This window comes from Nicotiana sylvestris, chromosome 6 (genome assembly GCF_000393655.2).
Source record: "Nicotiana sylvestris chromosome 6, ASM39365v2, whole genome shotgun sequence".
NCBI lineage: Eukaryota > Viridiplantae > Streptophyta > Magnoliopsida > Solanales > Solanaceae > Nicotiana > Nicotiana sylvestris.
Genome location: NC_091062.1, coordinates 18,392,356 through 18,419,021, shown reverse-complemented (window position 1 = coordinate 18,419,021; position 26,666 = coordinate 18,392,356). Strand labels below are relative to the sequence as shown.

General features: G+C 41.7%; 1 protein-coding gene across 2 annotated transcripts; it reads left to right on the top strand.

Annotated features, from left to right (window-relative positions):
* Window positions 1-25,852, top strand: LOC104218680 (uncharacterized). 2 transcript variants are annotated; one of them, XM_070147888.1, is made up of 6 exons: window positions 1-446; window positions 17,189-17,503; window positions 17,590-17,638; window positions 17,713-18,004; window positions 19,875-19,953; window positions 25,317-25,852. In XM_070147888.1, exons 1-6 carry the CDS (start codon window positions 102-104, stop codon window positions 25,521-25,523), a joined length of 1,287 nt encoding a protein of 428 aa, XP_070003989.1. In that variant the 5' UTR covers window positions 1-101; the 3' UTR covers window positions 25,524-25,852. The 2 variants fall into 2 exon arrangements, with proteins under 2 accessions (XP_070003989.1, XP_070003990.1); XM_070147889.1 differs by having other exon boundaries at window positions 17,273-17,503; window positions 25,317-25,540.
* Window positions 25,853-26,666: the final 814 nt, after the last annotated feature.

Here is a 26,666-nt window from a genome sequence, read left to right as displayed (position 1 = left end):
TCTATGCTCGTCAGTTGTCACTCTGCAAATTCCATTTCCCCCAGGTACCATCATCATTCAAATTTATATTTCCTCCCAGTTTCTAGAAGATTCCAAAATCTATGTCACCGGAAATGAAAAACTCCGGCAGAAAGCCGGCAAAGTACGACATAGAGTATCGAGCTAAGGAGGACGACTCATGGTACGGTGTACTAGTCGTGGTGAACGGCGAGACGTTAACGGTGAAGTACGAGGGCTATCCGGAGACATTCGATTCGAAAATCGCCGCTAAGGATTTCAAATCGAAGGAAGAAATCGATGAATTCGTTGGTAGGTTTAGGAATATTTCGCCGCAGCTGCAGGATAGCGAATGCGGTAGTGTTATGAAGGAAGGGATGATTGTCTGTGCGGCGTGTAATGCTTTTGGCAAGGATGATATGCACTTTTACGATGCCGTTGTTGAAGCCGTAAGCTTTTTTCTTTTGTTTGAGAATTTTTTCTAGATATATCTATTGAGGTAATGATATCTATTATATTATGACGCTGTCAGATTCTCAGTTATGGATGTTGATACGAGCTTAGGTATTCAGAAATTTATTTGAATATTTGTTGCCTTAATCAACTCGCTTTTGTGATGCTTTAAGCATAGCACGGATAACGGAGGAAGGTGAGGTAGGTTGACATAGTGTAACTATGATGAATCCTTTGAATTCTAGGATATAGAAGATTCATGCGGTTGATCACACCTAATTCAGGATTGAGGCATCTTGATTAATATTATTTAATATTAGTTTATTCTTAGTCATATCGATTTGTCAGCTCACCAGAGCAAAATTTGATAAGTAAAACATTCTCATGACATATATACTCTTCTTTGATATGTTTCAGGTGTAAACGGATTGTTTATTTCCTTGTTATCAATAGTTGCAAGTAATCTTCTTTGCTTTTTCAACTATCAAAACTCAAAAGAATCAAGAAAGAAGAATGTTGAGATTCATGTTATAAACAAGTGATGACTAAAATACCTTCATTAGTGTAAAAAGAGTGGTAGGAGATACAAAGGAGTTTCTCCTAACTATGCGTTCAGCGGGAATTGGCATCGAGCTCAGACTTGCTTATCCAATTAACTAACAATATACATGATGAAGTCCCATGATATAAGTTATTTTGTCTACGAAATTGTGTTTTGACGAAATTAGCGAGGGTGTCAACCAAAAGCTTGAATAACCAAAAGTTTGAATTATGGAGAAGCACTCTAGAGAATAAAGATTTTAACATAAGTAGAAGTAAAACAAAATTTATGCATTGTAAAGTTTAGCCAGTATAAATAGAGTGAGATAGAGGAAGTCCAATCTCTTTTATTTATTTATTTATTTATGAAATAAGGTGTTGTATTGCTGGCATTAAAAAGATGCAAATAGTACAAAAGAAGAGGTGTTAGCTCCAATACTTCATGTTTTATTCTAGTCATAGGGAGCAAACCAAAAATGTAGGCCATCAGGCCAGGCTCAGTGAGCCAATAAAGTCTAGAAAGGGAATAACATTATTCACAGGGGAGAGATTACTCCAATTAAAAAGATGCAACAGACATCTAGCTGTCAAGAAGTGATTAGGACATACCAGCAAAAACATCTTCAATTCCTCTCTATCCAAAGACACCAAAATATGCACGCTGGGATCAGTTTCCTGATACTTTTGATGGCCCATTGACTTTCCAAAAGCTTCAACTTTCAACTGCTTCCTTGGTGCTCTGAGGTAGTGTCCAAGTGATACCAAAAATTGAAAAGAACATATGCCGGAGATCAGTAGCCACTGTGCAATGCAAAAATAGATGGTTGATTAATTCTGAATTGAGCTGGCACACGTGGCATCTATTCACAATCTGGAAGCTCCTCCTACAAAGGTTGTCTCGAGTCAAAATAGCACCTCTTAAGAGTCGTCCATGCAAAACAACTGACCGTTGTAGGCAGATTGGTTCTCCAAATTATCTTCCAAGGCCACAGGTCAATAACCTCATTCGACGCACATAGTTTGTTATACACCTTCCTTAGAGGTTCCCCATCTTAGCTTATTAGTGTGCTGGATATTCATTATAAAGTTTCCTAACCTTCCAAGTAGATCAAACACTCCTCCTATCTCTAGTCTTGCATGTTTCTCCGGGAAAGGACATCCCAAGTGTTGTCTGATCTATTATGTGCTACTGTTGAGTTAGGATTGTTAGGTGTTGTCTTGATTTTCTTACCATATTTGGTTTTCCTATCTGTTGAAGGAAAGAACAACATATTTACCATAATTGGGTTTCCTTCTTGTAGAAAAAAATTATAAATTTTCCATATTTGGCTAGTCCCTTTTCTTGTAAGAAACAATTTGGACTTCTATAAATTGAGGATCTTTCATTCTCATTCAGTAGCATCCACAATGTAACCATATGGGGTTTGAGAGTCGTGTTTAGAGAGAGAACTTACGAGACACGTGTTAGTATGTCACTTGTGTTTGCCTCTTCGTGAGGTTGTTTTCCTGATATTTTGTACTCTCTTTTTATTATAGTGGATTGCTTATTTCCCGCCCGTGGACGTAGGTCAATTGACCGAACCACGTTAAATATTTGTGTCTCTTCTGGTATATTTCTCTTTTGTTGTGTGGTTTATCGTCATTCAAGGTTTGCTTTACTAGCTTTCGCATGACACCTGATTTTTCGATTCTAACAAGTGGTATCAGAGCGAGGTTCAAGACAGGTTCATCTTGGCGGGTTCAGTTCTAGTCGCAACCTATTTGATGATAATCGTGATTTTTGTATGAGAAATTTGACCAGTGTACTACTCATGTTGAGAAAAACTTTATGGTGGAAATGTGACCTGTTTAAGATTATATGAAAAAGGTGGATCGAGTTTATTTCATCACAAAATTCAGGCCAAGGGGGAAAATTGTTAGGTGTTGTCTTGATTTTCTTACCATATTTGGTTTTCCTATCTGTTGAAGGAAAGAGCAGCATATTTACCATAATTTGGTTTCCTTCTCGTAGAAGGAAATTATAAATTTTCCATATTTGGCTAGTCCCTTTTCTTGTAGGAAACGGTTTGGACGCTTCTATAAATTGAGGATCCTTCATTCTCATTCATTAGCATCCACAATGTAGCCATATGAGGTTTGAGAGTCGTGTTTAGAGGGAGAACTTACGGGACACGTGTTAGTATGTCACTTGTGTTTGTCTCTTCGTGAGGTTGTTCTCTTGATATTTTGTACTCTCTTTTTGTTATGGTGGATTGCTCATCTCCGTCCGTGGAAGTAGGTCAATTGACCGAACCTCGTTAAATGTTTGTGTCTCTTTTGGTAGATTTCTCCTTTGTTGTCGTCAGTCAAAGTTTTATTTGCTAGCTTCCGCATGACACCTGATTTTTTCGATCCTAACAATGGATCACTTGCTAATTGGAATAAAAATGGATAAGTTTCTTACAGTGTGAAGTTTTCTAGCCATTTATCCTTCCAAAATTTCACATGTGTTCCATTACCAATTTTGAAGGACACATCTTGTCAGAAGACTTCCTTCAAGTTGTTGATGTGTTTCCGGGGCTCAGCCCCATGAGGAGCTCTAGCAGTTCTAGTGCTCCAATTATCCAGCTGACCATACTTGGCTTTCATTATTTTCTTCCATAGGCTAGTGCCTTCTTGCCCATATCTCCAAAGCCACTTCATTAGCAAACTCTTGTTGTACTTTGAGAGATCTCTAATGCCCCGTCCACTTTGTGACTTTCGTTGAATTAAGTTGCCCACTTCACCAGTTGGAATTTGTGACCTTCACTGCTACGGTGCTACCTTCCTATTAAAAGGATCTCCTCAATTTGTCCAACTGCTTTTGGGCTTTACTTGGCATAGGAAAGAGGGACATGATGTAAGTTGGTATGCTGTCCAGGACACTATTAATCTGAGTCACCCTTCCAGCCATTGAGAGATATTGCATCTGCCATGTTGCTAACCTTTTCTCCACTTTCTCAATCACACCATCCCACACCTCCACTGACTTATGTTTGGCTCCCAAGGATAGTCCAAGATAGGTTATAGGAAATGAGCCAATGCCACAACACATTATGCCTGCCAGTTCTTCCAAGTCAGGCACCACATTGACAGGATATATCATGTTTTTCAGCATGTTTATGTGCAGACCTGAAATAGATTCAAAAATAAGGAGAGTTAGATTAAGGTACTGTAGTTGCAATTTTTCAGCCCCACAGAAATTTTTTGTGTCATATGCATATAGTAGATGGGAGACCGAGATTGAATTTCCTGAGTTGTTGTTTATCCTGAACCCTTCAATCCATTGTAACTGGCTTGCTTTATCAAGCATTTTGCTCAAACGTTCCGTTGCTATGATGAAGAGAAAAGGTGAGAGGGTGTCTCCTTGCCTAATCCCTTTCCGAGGGGAGAAGAAGCCGACTGGAGATCTATTATCAAGGACTGAATACTTGACTGTGGTGAGGCGGAACTTAATCCACCTGAACCATCTTTCTCCAAAACCCCATTCCTCTTAGTGTTGAGTGTCACGACCTAAAATCCACTAAGGGTCGTAATGACGCCCAATACCGTTTGTCAGGCAAGCCGACGCGGAAGTATTAGTAAATTCTTACTTTATCTACCCAATTTGGTTACGACGTTTCTAAATTTGCAATTTAAAACAGGTGATGATAAGCAATATTTAATAATCCCTCTGTTCCAGTTTATGTGAACCTATTTCCTTTTTGGTCTGTTAAAAAAGAATGACCCCTTTCTAAATTTGGTAACAATTTAGCTTAAAATTACAACTCTACCCTTAATGAGAAGCTTTTATAACCACACAAATACTCTGGGCCCCATTTGAACTTGTTTAGGACCACAAATTCCAAAAGTCTTCATTTTTTTCTTAAACTCCGTGCCCAGTCAAACAGATTCACATAAATTGGAACGGAGGAAGTAATAATTATACAACCCAAAAGAACTGTCTATTAATGTGTGTGCCAAGACATGGTGTCACAAGCTGTGGGCATCTAGTAGAGTACACAACAGAAACACACTATCCTACTGTCCGAAACAGAATAGACAACAAAACTATACATAAGAAAGACTTCTTCAGGCTGCCGCATGGCATGGGAGGGAAACAACTCACCATAAAAGTCTCGAGTCCGCCCCGGGATACGCACCAGACTGATAGCCAGGTACACCTGCCTCAGATCCTGTACAATTAAGTACAGAAGTGTAGTATGAGTATATAAACAATATGTACCCCGTAAGTATCCCATCTAATCTCGAAGAAGTAGAGACGAGAGGTCGACTTGATACTCACTAGGGTCAAATAATATGAGAAAGAATCTGTAATAAGCATGGATAGCACAATTTATTGAAATTTTAAGACAAGGATTAACAATTCTTTTTCCAAATAATATCCTAGGTATCCATCTACGTTTCAAGGCATATATGAAGTTCAGTCCACAGAGAAATACTAAGTAAAGCATGCGCAAGCAGTACCGAGGGACGTACGGCACGATCCAACATAAAAGTAAATTGTGCACTGCCGAGGGTCGAACCATAGATGCATCTATTACCCCGCTCGCGAATCGTACATGCGACGCGGTCAAATATAAACAAACACAACACTCAGTCAATCAAGAATTTATCAAGGAGCAGTTATCCAAGGAAAAGCCAATTCTCTTTTAACAATTCAAGAAAATGGAGTTTAATCTTCTTAGAAATTCATTCGCTAATTCGATGTGGTTTAAGGAATTCAAATTGTCAATAATATTACAATATTCCAAGTATAGCATGCTTATGGGTCCTAGACTACCCGGACTTAACATAATAGTAGCTACGCACGGACTCTCGTCACCTAGTGCGTACGTAGCCCCCGCATATAATGGCAATTAATTCAATTATTACACCTATGGGGACAATTCCCTCTTACAAGGTTAGAAAGGAGACTCACCTCGCTCCAAAGTGCACTTCCAATACCAAGAACGAGTCCAAGCCCTCAATTTGGAGCCGAACGATCCCAAACTAGTTAAACGAAGTAAGAACTAGTCAATATAGACTCACAAGATCGAATTCTAGCTATTTAAGTAATTCCCCAACCATTAGCACAAGTTTCCTAAAATCTGACCCCGGGTCCACGTGCCCGGATTCCGAGATTTTCGAAAGAAGTTGTTCTCTACAACCTAAGGATCAATAATATATGATTTCTAATTTATCCCATAACAAATTTCGTGGTTAAATCTAAGTTTCATTAAAACCCTAGGTTTTTGCTCTAACCCCGTGATTTCACCTTAATACTAGTGTTTAATCTACCTAAGACAATGATATTAAACTAGAAATAGGTAGCACACGCTTACCTCAAGATGCTAAGTGAAGTCCTTTCTCTCAAAAGCTCCAAAATCGCCCAATGGAGGAGTGAAAATATGATAAAAATGTCTTAGAACCCGTATTAAATGAATCTACTGCCCATCGATTTCCGCATCTGCGGTCAGGGGACCGCATCTACGAGAGATGGGCCGCACCTGCGAAAATGGGCCAAAGAGCTGCGGAGCCGCTTCTGCGGTCTCCAGGCCGCATCTGCGGAGCCGCTTCTGCGGTTCCTGGCCTGTCCTGTCCTGGGCCGCTTATGCGATGGCACGACCGCATCTGCGGCCTACCAACCGCATGTGCGGTTATGATAGAAGCAACAAGCTTCTACTCTTTCTAAAAATCGCCACTTCAGTCGAGCCTCGTCCGATTGACGCTCGGGGCTCCTGGCCCCGCCCGAACATACCGACAAGTCTGAAATCACGAGACGGACCTACTCGAACCTTCGAAACACCCGAAACAACGCTAAATCTAGGAATCATCCCCTAAAACCAAATGAATCAAACTTATGAACTTCAAGTTCTTAATTTTCCCTTAACGGGACAAAACGCCCTTAAACTACTCGGATTGACACCATATTTTACGGACAAGTCTTAAATGATATTTCGGACCTGTACCAGGCTTCGGAACCAACATACGGGCCCGATACCCATGAAATCAATCATTACTTAGTTTCTTTAAACCCTTAAAACTTCAAATTAACAATTTCAAATACAAATTCATTACTCGGGCTAGGGACCTCGGAATTCGATTCCGAACATACGCCCAGGTCCCATATTTTCCCATGGACCCTCCGGGACCGTCAAATCACAAATCCGGTTCCGTTTGCTCAAAATATTGACCAAAGTCAAACTTAGTCTTTTAAGGGAATTCTAAGGAATCAAATGGGCATATTTCACTCAAAACTCTTCCAATTCCCGAACCAACCGTCCCCGCAAGTCGTAAATTAGCTAAAGCAAGCACGGAAAGTTTTATTTAGGGGAACGGGGTTAAAAAGGCAAAACGATCAGGCGGAACGTTACATTCTCCACCTCTTAAACAAACGTTCGTCCTCGAACGGACATAGAAAAGTACCTTAGCTGCTGAATAAATAGGGATATCTGCTCTGCATGTCCTCCTCGGACTCCCAGGTCGCCTCCTCGACTGGTTGGCCCCTCCACTGGACCTTTACCGTAGAAATCCTCTTGGATCTCAACTGGCGATCCTGTCTATCAATAATGGCGATTGGCTCCTCCTTATAACCTAAGCTCTCATCCAGCTGAATAGTACTAAAGTCTAACACATTGGACAAGTCGGAGTGATACTTCCGAAGCATTGATACATGGAAAACTGGATGAACTCCCGATAAGCTGGGGGGTAAGGCAAGCTCATAGGCAACCTCCCCAACTCTCCTCAACACCTCAAAGGGGCCAATAAACCTTGGGCTCAACTTCCCCTTCTTCCCGAACCTCATAATGCCTTTCATTGGCGAGACTTTCAAGAGAACCTTCTCGCCAACCATAAATGATACATCACGCGCCTTCTGATCCGCGTAACTCTTCTGTCTGGACTGAGCTGTGCGAAGCCTCTCCTGAATCAACTTCACCTTATCCAAGGTATCCTGCACCAAGTTTGTACCATACCACTTAGCCTCACCGGGCTCGAACCACCCGATAGGAGAACGACAACGACGACCATATAAAGCCTCGTATGAAGCCATCTCAATGCTGGATTGAAAGCTGTTGTTATATGCAAACTCCGCCAAGGGCAAGAACTGATCCCACTGCCCTCCAAAGTCAATCACACATGCTCTAAGCATATCCTCTAAAATCTGAACTGTCCGCTCCGATTGCCTGTCGGTCTGAGGATGGAATGCTGTGCTAAGCTCTACACGGGTCCCCAACTCACTCTGAACGGCTCTCTAGAAATGGGAAGTGAACTGAGGGCCTTTGTCTGATATGATGGAAACAGGCACACCGTGCAACCAGACTATCTCCCGAATGTAAATCTGAGCATACCTCTCCGTCGTATAAGTAGTCGCCACTGGAATGAAGTGAGCCGACTTGGTCAACCTATCAATAATGACCCATACTGAATCGAACTTCCGCAAGGTCCGCGGCAACCCAACTACGAAATCCATGGTGATGCGCTCCCACTTCCACTCTGGTATAGGCATCTGCTGAAGGAGGCCACCCGGCCTCTGGTGTTCATACTTGACCTGCTGGCAATTCAAACACCTGGCTACATACTCCACTATGTCTTTCTTCATCCTTCGCCACTAATAATGCTGCCTTAAGTCACGGTACATCTTCGTAGCACCCGGATGAATGGAATACCACGAACTGTGCGCCTCCTCTAGAATCCTCTCCCTCAGACCATCAACATTAGGGACACATAAACGACCCTGGAGTCGTAAAACACCATCCTCGCCAATAGCAACCTCCTTGGCACCTCCCTGAAGCACCGTCTCTCTGAGAACCGCCAAATGTGGATCATCGAACTGCTGGGCCTTGATCTGCCCCAACAATGAAGACTGAGCAACCGCACACGCAAGAACTCGGCTGGGCTCTGAAATATCCAACCTCACAAGTCTGTTAGCCAAGGACTAAATGTCCAAAGCTAGTGGCCTCTCCTCCGCTGGAATGAATGCCAAACTACCTATACTCCATGCCTTCCCGCTTAAGGCATCCGCGACAACATTAGCCTTGCCTGGATGATAAAGAATGGTGATGTCATAATCCTTCAGTAACTCAAGCCACCTGCGCTACCTCAAATTAAGATCCCTCTGTTTGAACAAATGCTGTAAGCTGCGATGATCCGTATATACCTCACATGACACCCCATACAGATAATGCCTCCATATCTTAAGAGCATGAACGATCGCGACCAACTCTAGGTCGTGCATAGGATAATTCTTCTCATGAACCTTCAGCTGGCGCGAAGCATAGGCAATAACTCGCCCCTCCTGCATCAATACGCATCCCAATCCAACGTGCGAAGCGTCGCAATATACTGTATACATCCCTGAACCGGAAGGTAACACAAGAACTGGTGCTGTAGTCAAGGCTGTCTTGAGCTTCTGAAAGCTCTCCTCACAATCATCGGACCAACGGAAAGGAGCATCCTTCTGGGTCAATCTAGTCAAATGTGATGCAATAGATGAAAAGCCTTGCACGAATCGCCGGTAGTAACCTGCTAACCCCAGGAAACTCCTAATCTCGGTCACAGAGGTAGGACGTGGCCAACTCTGAACTGCTTCAATCTTCTTGAGATCCACCTTAATACCCTCTCCAGACACAATATGCCCCAAGAATGCCACTGACTCTAGCCAGAACTCACACTTGGAGAACTTAGTATATAGCTTCTGCTCTCGCAAGGTCTGAAGCACTACCCTCAAATGCTGCTCGTGCTCCCCCAGGCTACGGGAGTATATCAAGATGTCATCAATGAAGACGACGACAAATGAATCAATGTAAGGCCTGAATACCCTGTTCATCAAGTCCATGAACGCCGTTGGGGCATTAGTCAAGCCAAAGGACATCACCAGGAACTCATAATGGCCATATCTGGTCTGGAATGCAGTCTTCGGAACATTCGAGTCCCGAATTTTCAGCTGATGATACCCTGACCTCAAGTCAATCTTGGAGAACACCCTAGCACTCTGCAACTGGTCAAACAAATCATTGATACAGGGCAACAGATACTTGTTCTTGATGGTGACTTTGTTCAACTAGCGGTAATCAATGCACATCCGCATAGTCCCATCCTTCTTCTTCACAAATAACATGGGTGCACCCAAGGCGATATACTGGGTCTAACAAACCCCTTTGCTAACAATTCCTCAAGCTGCTCCTTCAACTCCTTGAACTCCTTCGGAGCCATACGGTACGACGGGATAGATACAGGCTCCCAGCCTGGAGCCAAATCAATGCAGAAATCACTATCATGTTCCGGTGGCATGCCAGTAAGATCAGAAGGAAACACATTGGCGAACTCTTGAACCACCGGAACTGAATCAATCGTCGGGGACTCTGCGGTGGTGTCACGAACATAAGCTAGATAAGCCAAACAACCTTTCTCGACCATATGTCAAGCCTTCAGGAAAGAAATAACCCTACTAGATGTATCGACTGCGGAACCCTTCCACTCCAACCTCGGGAACCCTGGCATCACTAGTGAAACAGTCTTGGCATGGCAATCTAGGACAGCATGATAGGGGGACAACCAATCCACGCCCAGGATGATCTCAAAGTCGATCATATCAAGCAACATGAGATCCGCACTAGTCTCAAAACCACAGAGTGGGACCATACAGGATCGGTAGATCCGACCCACAACCACAGAATCACCCACAGGAATGGACACATGAACATGAATGCCCAAAGGCTCAGGAGAAATAACCAGGAAACGAGCAAACAGAGATGATACATATGAATAAGTAGACCCTGGATCAAATAATACCGAAGCATCTCTACCCCCGACGGAAATAATACCTTGATGACGGCATCTGAGGCCAATGCATTTGGCCTGGCCGGAAGGGCGTAGAATCTGGTTGGAGTGTCGGCTGGCTGGCCTCCACCTGACTGAGTAATAGCTGGATGACCTCTCCCTGCCTGGCCTCCACCTCTGGGACACTTACCAGTCTGCTGTCCACCTCTAGGTGGCGGGGCAGTAGGTGCTGAAATCATAGGTTGCTGTACTGCCTTGCCCCGAAGCTTGGGGCAGGTCCTTTTCATGTGACGCGGGTCTCCACACTCATAGCATACCCTCGGTACCATAGCCTGCTGCCCTGAAGTCTGAGCCTGCTGACCCGAATACCCACCGGAAGAACCTTGGATGGCTGGTGGGCGATACAAACTCTCTGGCACGGCACTGAAGTGAGCACTGGAAGAATCCTGATGACCAGAGTACCCGCCGGATAAACCCTGAATAGCCAGTGGGCGGTAAGAACTCTCCGGTATCGCACTGAAATAGGGCCTCACTGGAGCACCCCGGGAGGGGGTGGTGTTGCTGAATACGGGGGCCTGCTAGGCTGACCCCTCCCAAAGTGACCTCTACCCCTAACTGGGGCGCCTCTGAACTCTCCCGAAAACCGGGCCCTTTGTCCTGCTGAATCTGCTCTCTACCCCTCTGGCGATACCCCTCAATCCTGCGAGCAATCTCTACCACTAGCTGGTACTCAGTACCCATCTCCACCTCTCGAGCCATGCCAGCTCGAATACTGGGGTGCAACCCCGCAACAAATCTCCGCACTCTCTCTGCATCTGTGTGAAGTATCATGAGTGCATGGCGAGATAACTCAGAGAACCTCGCCTCATAATCGGTCACAGACATCTGGCCCTGCTCAAGATGCTCAAACTGATACCGCAGCTCTTCCCTCTTAGAGGATGGAATGTACCTATCCAAAAATAACTGTGCGAACTGACTCCAAGTGAGGGGAGGGGAACCTACTGGCCTGCCAAGAACATAGGACTGCCACCATCTACGGGCCCTACCCTCCAAGCTGAAAAGTGGTGAAGTCAACTCCATGTGACTCCAATATCCTCATGTTGTGCAGTCTATCCCTGCACCTGTCGATGAAGTCCTGGGCATCCTTATGTCGCTCACCCCCGAAGATAGGAGGGTGAAGTCTAGTCCATCTGTCCAATAGCTTCTGCGGGTCACCATCCGCAACTGGTCTAGGCTGGGGCGCCACTGCGGCAACTGGCTAGGCCTCATCTGCGGGTAGTGCACCCGGGGTCTGATACACTGCAGGTGCATGACCCGGAGCCTGAGCAGTAGGGGTCTGTGCCCCCCTCCTACCTGTGAGGTAGCTGGATCTGCTGGGAATAAACCAGCCTGAGTCATAGAATCCATGAACCGTACCATATGGCCCATGACCTCCTGAAATCCCGGTATTGTCATAAAGTCTGCCGGGGTAGGCTCAGCCGCGGGCACCTCGCCCTGCTCCTCGATAATAGGATCTCCCGCGGGATCTGCTGGTGGTGCTACTGGGATAACTCTGGGACGCCCTCGTCCCCTACCACGTGCAGGTGCCCTCCCCCAGCCTCTGCCTCGGCCTCTAGCAACGGGGGGGAGCAGCTCCTGTCGGGTCTGGAACATCAGCCGTGCGTGTCCTCACCATCTGTGAGAGAATAGAAGAGGGAAATTTAGTATACCAACCACTGCACGATAGGAATTGAATAATGAGTAGTTTTCCTAACACCCTATAGCCTCTCGAAGATAAATACAGACGTCTCCGTACCGATCCGCAAGACTCTATTAGGTTTGCCCATGACTTGTGAGACCTACGTGAACCTAGTGCTCTGATACCATGTTGTCACGACCCAAAATCCATTAAGGGTCGTGATGGCGCCCAACACCATTGTCAGGCAAGCCGACGCGGAAGTATTAGTAAATTCTTATTTTATCTACCCAATTTGGTTACGACGTTTCTAAATTTGCAATTTAAAACAAGTGATGATAAGCAATATTTAATAATAATTATACAACCCAAAAGAACTGTGTACTAATGTGTGTGCCAAGACCTTGTGTCACAAGCTGTGGGCATCTAGTAGAGTACACAACAAAAACACTATCCTACTGTCCGAAACAGAATAGACAGCAAAACTATACATAGGAAAGACTTCTTCAGGCTGCTGCACGGCATGAGAGGGAAGCAGCTCACCGTAGAAGTCTCGAGTCCGCCTCGGGATACGCACCAAACTGATAGCTAGGTACACCTGCCTCAGATTCTGTACAATTAAGTACAGAAGTGTAGTATGAGTACATAAACAATATGTACCCCGTAAGTATCTCGTCTAATCTCGAAGAAGTAGAGACGATAGGTCGACTTGATACTCACTAGGGTCAAATAATATGAGAAAGAATCTGTAATAAGCATGGATAGCACAATTTATTGAAATTTTAAGACAAGGATTAACAATTCTTTTTCCAAATAATATCCTAGGTATCCATCTACGTTTCAAGGCATATATGAAGTTCAGTCCACAGAGAAATACTAAGTAAAGCATGCGCAAGCAGTACCGAGGGACGTACGGCACGATCCAACATAAAAGTAAATTGTGCACTGCCGAGGGTCGAACCATAGATGCATCTATTACCCCGCTCGCGAATCGTACATGCGACGCGGTCAAATATAAACAAACACAACACTCAGTCAATCAAGAATTTATCAAGGAGCAGTTATCCAAGGAAAAGCCAATTCTCTTTTAACAATTCAAGAAAATGGAGTTTAATCTTCTTAGAAATTCATTCGCTAATTCGATGTGGTTTAAGGAATTCAAATTGTCAATAATATTACAATATTCCAAGTATAACATGCTTATGGGTCCTAGACTACCCGGACTTAACATAATAGTAGCTACGCACGGACTCTCGTCACCTAGTGCGTACGTAGCCCCCGCATATAATGGCAATTAATTCAATTATTACACCTATGGGGACAATTCCCTCTTACAAGGTTAGAAAGGAGACTCACCTCGCTCCAAAGTGCACTTCCAATACCAAGAACGAGTCCAAGCCCTCAATTTGGAGCCGAACGATCCCAAACTAGTTAAACGAAGTAAGAACTAGTCAATATAGACTCACAAGATCGAATTCTAGCTATTTAAGTAATTCCCCAACCATTAGCACAAGTTTCCTAAAATCTGACCCCGGGTCCACGTGCCCGGATTCCGAGATTTTCGAAAGAAGTTGTTCTCTACAACCTAAGGATCAATAATATATGATTTCTAATTTATCCCATAACAAATTTCGTGGTTAAATCTAAGTTTCATTAAAACCCTAGGTTTTTGCTCTAACCCCGTGATTTCACCTTAATACTAGTGTTTAATCTACCTAAGACAATGATATTAAACTAGAAATAGGTAGCACACGCTTACCTCAAGATGCTAAGTGAAGTCCTTTCTCTCAAAAGCTCCAAAATCGCCCAATGGAGGAGTGAAAATATGATAAAAATGTCTTAGAACCCGTATTAAATGAATCTACTGCCCATCGATTTCCGCATCTGCGGTCAGGGGACCGCATCTACGAGAGATGGGCCGCACCTGCGAAAATGGGCCAAAGAGCTGCGGAGCCGCTTCTGCGGTCTCCAGGCCGCATCTGCGGAGCCGCTTCTGCGGTTCCTGGCCTGTCCTGGGCCGCTTCTGCGATGGCACGACCGCATCTGCAGTCTCGCACCTGCGGCCCACCAACCGCAGGTGCGGTTATGATAGAAGCAGCAAGCTTCAGCTCTTTCTAAAAATCGCCACTTCAGTTGAGCCTCGTCCGATTGACGCTCGGGGCTCCCGACCCCGCCCGAACATACCGACAAGTCTGAAATCACGAGACGGACCTACTCGAACCCTTGGAACACCCGAAACAACGCTAAATCTAGGAATCACCCCCTAAAACCAAATGAATCTAACTTATGAACTTCAAGTTATTAATTTTCCCTTAACGGGACAAAACGCCCTTAAACTACTCGGATTGATACCAAATTTTACGGACAAGTCTTAAATGATATTTCGGACCTGTACCGGGCTTCGGAACCAACATACGAGCCCAATACCCATGAAATCAATCATTACTTAGTTTCTTTAAATCCTTAAAACTTCAAATTAACAATTTCAAATAAAAATTCATTACTCGGGCTAGGGACCTCGGAATTAGATTCCGGACATACGCCCAGGTCCCATATTTTTCCACGGACCCTCCGGGACCGTCAAATCACGAATCCGGGTCCGTTTGCTCAAAATGTTGACCAAAGTCAAACTTAGTCTTTTAAAGGAATTCTAAGGAATCAAATGGGCATATTTCATTCAAAAGTCTTCCAATTCCCGAACCAACCGTCCCCGCAAGTCGTAAATTAGCTAAAGCAAGCACGAGAAGTTTTATTTAGGGGAACGGGGTTAAAAAGGCAAAACGACCAGGCGGGTCGTTACATTGAGAGTAGGTAGGACCAACTCACTTGATCGAATGCCTTCTTTATGTCCACTTTGCATTAAATTCCAGGACTCCACTTTTTAGTCCCTCATCCAGTAGTTCATTTGCTATGACTGTTGCATCAGTTATCTGTCTTTTTTTGAGGAATGCATTATGTTCCCCTGAGATGAGCTTCCCCATCACTGTCTTTATCCTTTCTACTAAAAGTTTAGCTACTATTTTATACATACTTCCAATGAGACTTATTGGTCTAAAGTCCTTGAGCTCTATTGTACCTTTTTCCTTGGGGACAAATGCAATAAATGAAGCATTGATGGGTTTCACCAACCTCTAAATGCAAACAATTGAGATATCTAGGCTTGATATTCCAAGATAAAGGTATAATCGGCGAGGCAGCTGCACATATCAAGAATTGGGTAGTTGAAATGAATAAGCGCTTCTAAAGTGCTGCTATATGAGAATATCTAACAACGTTAGTAGGAAAGTCCTTAAGATGGTCGTAAGACCTCTAATGCTATTAGAGTAAATGTGGGCCTCTAAGGTCCAACACATCCACAAGATGATTGTCACCAAAAAACGAATATTAAGATGGATGCATGGTCATACAAGATCGCAGATGATCACGTTCAACATGAGGTGCAAGTAACATACATATATCTATAAAATGAGAGTTTCTTAGTGGTCAATGAAGTGGATTGAGAACCAAGAGGAACACTAGGTGATTTCTTCCCATCTGGCCAAGTCTTGGTGGATAGAATTATCCGGTACTTGTGCTGGTGGGACTTGAGTTGTAGCTAGTATCCTGTGAAATTAGTTGAGGTGCGCACAAGATTACCCGGACACCATGGTTATCCAAACAAAGAAAATAAGAGCTGCTGATTAAAAAAGAATATATAATGAGAGAAGGTCGTTTGAGATGGTTTGGTGATGTCCTACTTCGGCCTTCGGATGCACCAATTAATGTGTGAAATCATGGTAGCTAACAAAGGACCACATAGACCTAGAAATACATGGAACAAGTTCGTTTGGAAGGACCAGCAATCTCTTTGAATCTATGCAGATTTGGCAATATAGGACATATTGAAATAAATAAATCCATACAGGTGATACCTTATGTGAGATTAAGGTATAGTCATGTTGGTTGGTTTATATTAAACCCAATGTTCGTTAAGAGTCTTTTAGTCTTATAAGAGATTTGTGTGCCAATCAAAAATATACAGAACATATAATGTTTGAAAGGCTTAATTTTTAAATATTTAGTTGGTACGAGTCTAAATGTTGCCTAGATTTGGGTGGAGTTGGCAGTACTAAGTGACACCTTGTCAGGGGTAATTTGGCAAGACGCTGTGATTAGATTATTCGTTGTTGATAATGGAGGAATTCAAGCAAAGGGAATACTTGTTGATGTGGCTTGAATTTTATGGTAACCGGAACAAATAAGGATTTTGCCTTAGTTGTGCTCCAGATTTTGTGCTCACTCTTCTTATACGTTAATCTAATATTTTCCTATATTGAAAAATGTTTTTTCTTAAAATGACAAGATTATCTTCTTGTGCAAAAGGAGGGTGTCTTTCCAGTTTAGGGTGTGAAAAGAAAGAGGAAAAGGAAGAGAATGAGTTTGAGACAAAATAAGCGGAGAGTGTTTGTGAACATATTGGGGACTTAGGTTTCTGAGAATTGGGGAAAGATTTTTACCGTTGTTCTTTCAGCAGAGTGAAATTTTCGCACCTTCTTGTTCTAGGATGTAGGCGTTACTGCTGAACCTCGTTATTGTGTCGGTCATTACCTTCTGTTGTTTTGTTGCTTTAAATTGTGGGTTTGTCATAAATATACAGTAAAAGTAGCATGATTCAAAGACGAAAGGGAGGGGCCTATCTAATTCAAATTGGTTTGTTGGCTTTGATTCACTTGCTTCAAATTGTCTTATTCCACTCTTTGGTAGATACACAATGTGAACCATTCATTTCACAGTGGAATGGAGGAGTGTTTATGTACCTTTGTCTTATCCTGGCTTCATGGTCCAAAGAAGGATTGCATGACTGCTTCTGGAATTGAAGGCATATGTATCATAAAGGGCACACCGCAAGTTGATCCTAGACTAGCTTCCTTTGTGAAATTGGCAAACCAGAAACTCAGAAAATCCTCTTGCAAGTCGACTTCTACTTCTGAGCAAGACAGTCCAGCATCTGGAGGATTGTCTCGTAATAAAAGAGGCAGATATTTGTCTTCTGCGCAAAAGTCAGATTCGTCCTCCAAGGCAAGTTATCACCTAATAATGTTCATGAATTTGAGTGATGATGCACATGAAGGTGCCTAAATCATTCTCCTCTTCCTTTCATGTAGGGGATAGGCATTGCCAAGAATATGGTTGACGTGAGATGCACAACAGAAGGTGTGCTACGGAACTCCATCACCTGTTACGATGTGGTAATTGCACTTTCTTAAGTTCTTCATTGTGAACTGCAGCAAGAGATTGTAACTATAGCAGGCACTGGGATCATGATAAAGATCTCGGAGGGCAGTGTTCAAATTACCATCTCATTCTGGTTGAAAACTTGGAGAGGAACTTGTTGCCATCTTCACTGAGGGATTTCATACATGAACACACTTCTGTTTTGTCACAAGTACATGTTTTTCCCTGCCCGTCATATATGCCCTATGCAAGAGGCATTATCGTGGTAGATTGTGAAAAGAAGCTTCAGAAGATACACCAGTTTTTGGATAATCCAACTCACCTTATTGTGTCCTCAAGGGGAAGGTGCGTTTTCTAAATCAGTTTCTTCCTTAAAGTTGTCGTTGATCCTTCAGTCATCTCTCTTCTTTCATTGTAATGTATTCATTGGAAAGATTTATATGTTATTAGTATCAATAAAATATTTAGGCTTCAGTTATTATTGTGTTATATATTATTCCCACATGTATTAGACTTGAATAGATTAGAATCTAGCTCCCATTAGAATTGTGTTGTTTCTTCTAGTTATTGGACTTCGGGTGTGTCAGAATCGTTGGTTCCCTGCTTCTAGACAGATTATGAGCTCAAATACATTTTCATTCAGCTTAGGATCATGTTTGGCCTGGATCAAACTTGTTAAGACATGTTTTAGGCTGTTCTGCTTAGAGATTCCTTGCCACAATTACCCAGCCAGTCAAATTTTTGTTGGATAGAATAGTGCATGCAGTCATGATGTAAAGTTTCTCATACTTGTCTTCTGAAATTTTTTCTTTTTAGTTTTCTTGGAAGAAAGAACTGTCATATGTCATGCTTATATTTCCTGAGCTTGTGATTTGCTCAAATACCTTAGTGCAATTCTGCTGCACCACTTGTTTGAGGCCTGCTCTGTGGTTACATTAATAGCATATGTCTTTTTCCTTGGTCCTGAACTGACTTTGGTGACAGTGAAAACATGCTCAATGCCATCTGATATTAGTTGCTTCTGCAATTTCCTCTTTTCTTGTTGATAATATAGTTACTTCTTCTGCTGTTGGCACCTAAACTGCTGATATTTGAGCTGCTTCTGCAGTTAGCCACCGTTCTCTCTCTCTCTCTCTCTCTCTGACTGTTAAAATGGATCCAAAGTTGAATTAGAGGTTCTAGAATGGTATCTATCTTTATTAAGAAAAAGAACAGCACAAAATTTGAAATGGTTGAGTCCTTGTAAAGAGCCTTTATAGTTTATACATTAATTAATCTGAAGTTCTACTCCATGTACTACACTTTCTGTGACTAGTTGGGATCGTTTTTGAAAGATCTCTAGAGTAAATGCATAGTTTCACCTGCTAATTTTCCTGTTTCTGGAGCCGCTAAGAGTTATAGTTTATTCGGGGATTGCTTGAAGTGTTATGCATTCTGCACTGTTTTGTTTTTCCTTAGTTCTCTGCTTATGAAGTTGAAAGTGTTGTTTTGCTCTGCAAATCAGCTTCTAAAGAAATGTACGGTACAGGAGAAGAATACTCATCTCTAAATGCTACTTTTTTGCGTCATATTCCGTTTAATGCTACTTCCGTTCTTGCTCGAACGCTTTTTGATGCTGCTTACTTTTCACTGTCAATGCCATTTGGAGTTCCTTATGATATAGGCACTTCAAGATCCTCTATGTTTTCCAATCTGTCATAGAATTAGAATGTATAGACTTGATGTGCCAATCATGTAGAAGGAATGGACTTCTCGTGAAATGCTAAGTTGTTTTTACCTTGTTTAAACTTCTGGAAATAACTAGCTGGATTCTTAGGGAAACAGGTCTCCAGAATCAATGCGTATGGTATGAATAAGGTTGCTCATACTACTTTCCATTTACTAATGATTGCTTGAAAAAGTTATATACTTTGAGGCCCCTATTTGTTTTCTTTTTCTTTCTCATTCTCAGAATATGAAAATTGATTCTTTTCGATCCCTCAGTATCTACTTCTAAAGTGAGAGCTGCAAAGGAAGTGTGATACTCTGGTTTTATGTGCCACTACCTTGGGTCTTTAATGCTGTTTAACATACTTCTATGGCTAGCAATTTATGCTAGATGTGTAGATACTAATTCAGTTTAAGAGTAAAAATCATGTTTTCATGCATGTGCATTGATATTCTAGATTGAGAAATGCCTACGGAGTCATGTATTATTTCCATTTGTCTTTTACAGGCCAGTGGTTATAAGTGTGAGAGATTTGAGGTATACCATGATTAAGCTGTCACTTGGGAGCTTAGTGTACGGATCCCAGGTAAGACTGATACCGTTTTATTTGTTTAAAATTAGAAAAAGGTGTAGGAGAAGGACCCACATTTGTTAAACATGCAGCATGGCACATTGTATTGTCAGAGCTACTTCAGGAAGGACTTTGGTAGAAGACATATTGGAAAATATCATATATATGAGGTTGTTTGATAATCTAGCAGCATGCATATCTAAGTAGTTACTCGTAGCTAGGGGTGGCAAAATGGTTAAAAGAAAATAGTTAACCACCCATATTATCCACTAAAAAATGGGTTGGATAATGAACTTTTTAAAAACGGGTCAAATATGGATAAGAACCATATTATCCATTTAGAAAATGGATAACCAATGGATCTAACTTTTACATTTGTACAGCCTCAAATTGGGAGTTCTCAAGTTAGAGAGACTAAGAATTCTCCCAAAAGTGATTATATGCAAGAAATCATAAATAATATGGTTACCCATATTATCCGCCGGTTAATCCGTTTTTTATCTGTATTAAATATGGGTTGGATCGGATAATTTATCTGTTTTTTCATTACCCGTTTTCGACCCGAACCATATCCGACCCGACCCCCCATTTGTCACTCCTACTCGTAGCTAGTCCAGAGAACTGGACGCTCCAGTTGTCACAACCTGATTTACATTTAACTGCAGGAAAACGGGAGAGCTTAGATTGTGAGATCAATTGCTGCAGAATTTATCTGGATAAAATTTGTATACTCATGATCTTGAGGAAATTATGCTCCTTAGACATACTTGTAAAAGTGCTTAAACGTAGGAACTAAATGTCTCGTGACGAGCTGCCAAGGAAGAGCTAGGGCATAGTGGCTCCAGACCTTGTTGATTCGGTCACCTGACCTCTATAATTAAGTGACAAGTATGAATAGAAGGAAAAGAAATAGAAAGTGAAAAAATATGTCGATGTTTACTTCATATCAGGTAAAATCAACTACATACAATCCGAACAATCAAGACTACTCTAGATACAACAACAGTAACATACCCAGTGTAATCCAACATAGTGGGGTTTGGGGAGGGTAGTGTGTATGTGCATGCCTTACCCCTACCTCTTGGAGATAGAGAGGCTGTTTCAGATAGACCTAGACTCAAAAAAGCATAAGCACAACAGTAATGAAAAAACGGCCAGAAACAATAGTGAGGAACCATAGAAAAGAAGAATTAGTAATAACAAGATAGTAAGATGACCAAAATGAAAGAAACAACGGGCAATAATAGAAACCTAAGACTAAAAAAACAATACGGGAATACGTACTAATACTACTAGTATGAACAATGAAACCACTCGGCTATCTAACCTTCTATCCTAATCCTCGACCTCCATACCTTTTTATCAAGAGTCACGTCCTCGTTAAGCTGGAGCATTGCCGTGTCTTGCTTAATCACCTCACCCAGTACTTCGTCGGCTTACCCCTACCTCTCCTTAGGCACTCCAAAGCCAACCTTTCACACCTCCTCACTGGTGCATCTGTGTCTCTCCCCTTCACATGTCCGAACCATCTAAGTCTCGCTTCCCGCATTTTGTCCTCCACATGGACTACGCCCACTGAATAATTTCATTCCTAATTCTATCAATCCTGGTATGCTCGCACATCCATCTCAACATCCTCATTTCAGACCTTCATCTTCTGGACAACACTCAACCCCATACAACATAGTCGGTCTAATCACCGTTCTGTAGAACTTACCTTTAAGTTTTGGTGGCACTTTTTTGTCACACTAAACACCGGAAGCAAGCCTCCATTTCATCCACCCCGCCTTAAGACAATGTATGACATCCTCGTCAATCTCCCCATCCTCTTGTATAATTGACCCAAGGTACTTGAAACTTCCTCTCCTTGGGATGACTTGTGAATCTAGCCTCTCATCCCCGTCCGCTTCATGAGTCACACCACTAAACTTGCACTCCAAGACTGCTCTAGATTTTTTTTTAAATAAAGCTTTCCCTGCATGAATTTGGGCTGTGATATATTGCTGCGTTACAAAGTGAGGGGGGCTATGCCTTGCGTCAGAGTACAACAAGATAGACTGCTATTGCACCATCACAACAATATGTAGAGATGGGATCGTATGGACATCTCCCTTCTCTTTCTAATACAACTTAACTAACAAAAAAATTAACTTTGTCATACCTAATCCTAATACTAGGCATTTTCCACTTATCTAGTAGAAAAGGGCCTTTTGCAGCATTGGGCAATTGATGACAGGAGAGGTAGACAATATCATCATTCTGTGAAGTGGCCATTTTTGCCAAGGAGTCCGCTATCTGGTTAGCTTCCCTTAAACAGTGCATGACATATACATTGATTAATTCAAGGCTCTGTACAATCTCTTCAATCACCATCTTCAATTTATTGTTCTTGGTGGACCTTTTTCTTAGCATCTCAACAATCAACAACGAATCCATCTCCAAGTCAATATTTCTGTAACCATTTTGGATACACCACTCTACTCCAAACTTAGCAGCTATGGCTTCAGCAAAGTTGTTACTGTTACACCTTATCGGAATCGAGAAGGCCATAATAAAATTACCATTTACGTCCCTCGTAATTCCTCCAATACCAGCATTACCAGGTGCCTTAATGTAGCTCCCATCTGTGTTTATCTTAATTCTACCAGTCTCGGGTGTGCACCACTGTACTTGTTTCCAAATCGGAATTGGTCTCAACTTCTCCACAATGTCACAAATTTGATGCCAATGTGGTGGTAGTTGTATGTTTGGGAAGGTTCTATTAATCACAGCCTTAATGTTCCACACTACCTGGTATTCCATATTCCTGTGATGGAACTTTTTTTTGTTACCATACTTGCAAGCAGTACTCATTTTCCACAACTCCCAACATATAGTTATAGGAGTAATTTGCAATATCAATTTATGCACCAAATTACTTGGTTTCCTTTGCCACCACTGCTTGAGAACCCCATTGATAGAATCAGTTTCCAATTGCACCCCGAGTGATGTACCAAAGTACTTCCAGATATGATTTGCAGCTTCCCCTTCAAAGAAAACATGTTGTAATGTTTCACATTTGGGTGAAGTGCAACATGCACACTTAGAGACCATCTGGTTTCCAAATCTGCTAATGATATCATCAAGTGGTAGCCTTCTCTTAATTAACCTCCAGTTCAAAAAGGATATCTTGAAAGGGACATTCTTATGCCAAATTTTGTTGATGAAAGAATTCTTTGGTTTCTGCATTCTAATCAATTGCCAAGCTGATTTGTTCGAAAACATTCCATCTTCAGTGTCATTCCAGATAGCATAGTCTTGTTGATCTTGTCTCCCTATTTTAATGTTTGTAATATGAATGACCTCCTCTTCAGGTAGATGTCTTCTTAGTTTTTCCCAATTCCAATCCTCCCCACTGAAGAACTCTTTTACCATGAGTTTTGATGATCCATCATTGCTTGGATACCTTGCTGCCAGAGCTCCTCTATAGGTCCAATTGTCCCACCAGAAACTGCATTCTCCTGAATTAACCTTCCACCTAATGTTATTTTCAGCTTTCGCTCTACTTTGTAATAGACTTTTCCATGAGTGAGAATTTCCGGCTGCCCACTTTTTGGTCACGGGATGAGCCCTGATACAATATTTGGCCTTGGTGAAATCTGCCCATAGAGATGGTTTGGTCCTAAACCTCCACCATCTCTTCATGCTGCACACTTCATTGATTTCTTCCATACTTCCTTCACCAATTCCCCCCTCATCCTTCGGTACACACAAGTTTTTCCAGGAACACCAGTGATAATTGTTCTTGTCTGTTGTTGTTCCCCATAGGAATCTAGAGAAATGTTTTTCGATGAGTGTTAGAGTTCCTTTTGGAGGGGACATGGCAGATAAGGTATAAATTGGTAACGATTGCAGAACATTCTTGATCAGAGTAATCCTACCCCCATATGACAACATCTTACCTTGCCATCCAGCCAGCTTCCTCACTACTTTTGCTACTATATCATCAAAGTAACAAAGTTTCTTCCTTCCTACATATATAGGATATCCCAAATATGCAAAGGGGAATTGCTTATCCATAAAACCTGTTTTCTTCCTCATTCTGTTAATTCTCCCAGCTCTGATTTTCGGAGCAGTGATGAAAAAACTTTTGTCGACATTCACCTTTTGGCCTGAGGCCCTCTCATATGTCTTGATCTGCTTCATCACTAGTTTGATGGACTTAGTATTTCCCCCGGTGAAAATAATCACATCATCTGCATAAGCCAGATGGTTAATTTGAGGGCCGTTTACATTCACGGAGAAGGAAGTAAAGTTTTCATTGTGGTTAAGGTTGTTAAGAAGTCTTGACGACACCTCAGATCCAATGATGAGCAAGGAAGGTGACAATGGATCCCCCTGTTTGAGGCCTTGAGATGAAGTAAAAAAGCCTTTCCTACTTCCATTTACAATGATTGAATACCATACATTTGATAGGAGTCTACTGATGATGTCTATCCAGATTTCAGAAAAACCAAATTTTCTAAGAACTGCATAGATGAACTTCCAGGACATTTTATCATAGGCCTTCTCCATGTCTAGTTTAATCACCATGTTACCCCCTCAGCCCCTCTATTATATTGTGTAACTCCCTGCACAATTTCCTGAGCAAGCAATACATTCTCAGTTATCAATCTACCTTTTACGAATCCACTTTGATTTTTCGATATCATTTTGGTGAGAATTGGATTCAGTCTTTCAGAGAGGATCTTGGAGATAATCTTGCTGGTAAAATTACTAAGGCTGATAGGTCTGAACTCTGAAAAAGATTCTGGTGATTCTTTCTTTGGTAAGAGAACTAAGCATGTGTGAGAGTAAAACTTACTTAGCTCTTTACCATCGAAAAAGGATTGCACAAATCTTGTGATGTCATCTTTGATAATTTCCCAGCAACTGTGAAAGAAAGTTCCGTTGTACCCATCTGGACCAGCTGCACTAGAGGCGCTCATATTGAACACTGCTTCTCTGATCTCTTCTTCTTGGGGGATGGATGTAAGAATTTCATTCTCATCCTCGGACACACATCTGGATATGCAATCTAAGCAATCCAAATTTAACTCAGTCTGTGGTAGGTTGAAGAGCTTTTCAAAATGTCTAACTTCAGATACAATTAGACATTTTCAAAATTTATCTCTTCTTCTTGGACTGCTCTAGATACAATTAGCAAATACTTTAAGTGATTACAGGAAAGGATTCTTTTTAGAATTTTGAACTTCTTGAGGGGCAAGCCCTGTGCATTTGTTTTTATGTGGTGTCTTTCATGTTGTATCAGTTTTTTTCTTCGCATTTTATATCTGTTGTTTGATTTCAGTTTACTGAGGTTGATCCCACTCCCCTACGTCTTCACTTTTTCTGTGTAGGATATATGCCAAGCTAAAAGTATCTGCCAAGACTTGATAATGGTCCACTCAGGAAGTGAAGCATACAGAAGAGCACATCAGGCAAAAGATTTGTTTTTGGAGTTTATGACTCATCAACAGCGACTCTATAAGAAGTTAGCTTTGGAAGAGAGTGTATATTTGCAGACGCTACAATTTCAACCAAGTTTTGATACGTATATATGTTAAAAACGATTATAGAGTGATCCAACCCCTGTTTATACCTTTACCTCTGTAACAGGTTTAGCTTAGCTTGGTAACACAGGCCTCTGTGTTTCTACAATGTTTCAAGATTTCTTGTCCTTTAACCAACCCGGTAAAATGCGTTGTAGCAATCTCATTCCGTGCACAGGTTTTCAATTTTCAATGCTCGGGGAAGGTGGCACTGGAAACAAGTGCAGCAACTATACTGCATTCTTGTTTGCACCTTCTTTGACTGAGAAAGACTGGATTTGTATTTTATCAATGCATACTTAAAATGTCAAAAATTGCCAGCGTATTTGCATTTGATGGTTAAATGGTGGTAGTTGCATCTACTACTTGCAATGTCCAGTTGCTCAAATGTTCAAGAGGTCATAACTGAAAATGCAACGTTATGATTTTGAAAACGGCTTGCTGAACTTATTAGTAGAATTTTTCATTTATACACTTTTCGGATACGAATGGGAATTTTGGAGCAACGGTAAAGTTATCTCCGTGTGATTTATAGGTCACGGGTTCGAGTCATGGACCTTGCATGAACGCGAGATGCTTTGTACACCGGGCTGCCTCTTTTTTCACTTTAGGGATCTGTTGAACACTTATTTATCTAAAAAAATATTCCGAATAAGCCCCTAAATGATTGAAAAATAAAGTGTGATTATCAATTCTCAAACGTAGTGTGACATGATAAAGAAGCGAATCGATACACAATTGATAGTTCAAGCAATGCGCAGAACGGACACATATACCATTGATTTTTTTTTTCAAATTACTTTTAGATGATTTTTAAATCTGTCTGGGTGGTGCATAAATTATATAGTGGCCAAGCAATAACCAAAAGAAAAACAATTCTGTTGAAATGACAATCTTTCACTGTCAATATAATGACAGAGAGCAAAATAGTGACTGCTGTAAAATTAGTGAGTAAATTAAAAAATTTGCCTATTCAAGTTCCAATTTCAGATTTGGTATTAATGGACATGGAAAGTTGGTTTTTATTGTGTTATTTCGTTGAAGTATTTACCTATTCAAGTTAGATTTAGGATCCTCTTCAAAATGTTATTGATATTAAAGCAGTCAAGGATTTGATAGATTTGCTATAAAATTCGAAAAATTTGGCATGCAACTTGT

Bases quoted from the DNA above. Each gene is read 5' to 3' on its own strand.
- LOC104218680 (XM_070147888.1), top strand. From the start codon at position 102: ATGTCACCGGAAATGAAAAACTCCGGCAGAAAGCCGGCAAAGTACGAC. The intron at 447-17,188 runs GTAAGCTTTTTT...ACTCTTTGGTAG, and splicing joins ACGATGCCGTTGTTGAAGCC to ATACACAATGTGAACCATTC. The intron at 19,954-25,316 runs GTAAGACTGATA...TTTTCTGTGTAG, and splicing joins GCTTAGTGTACGGATCCCAG to GATATATGCCAAGCTAAAAG.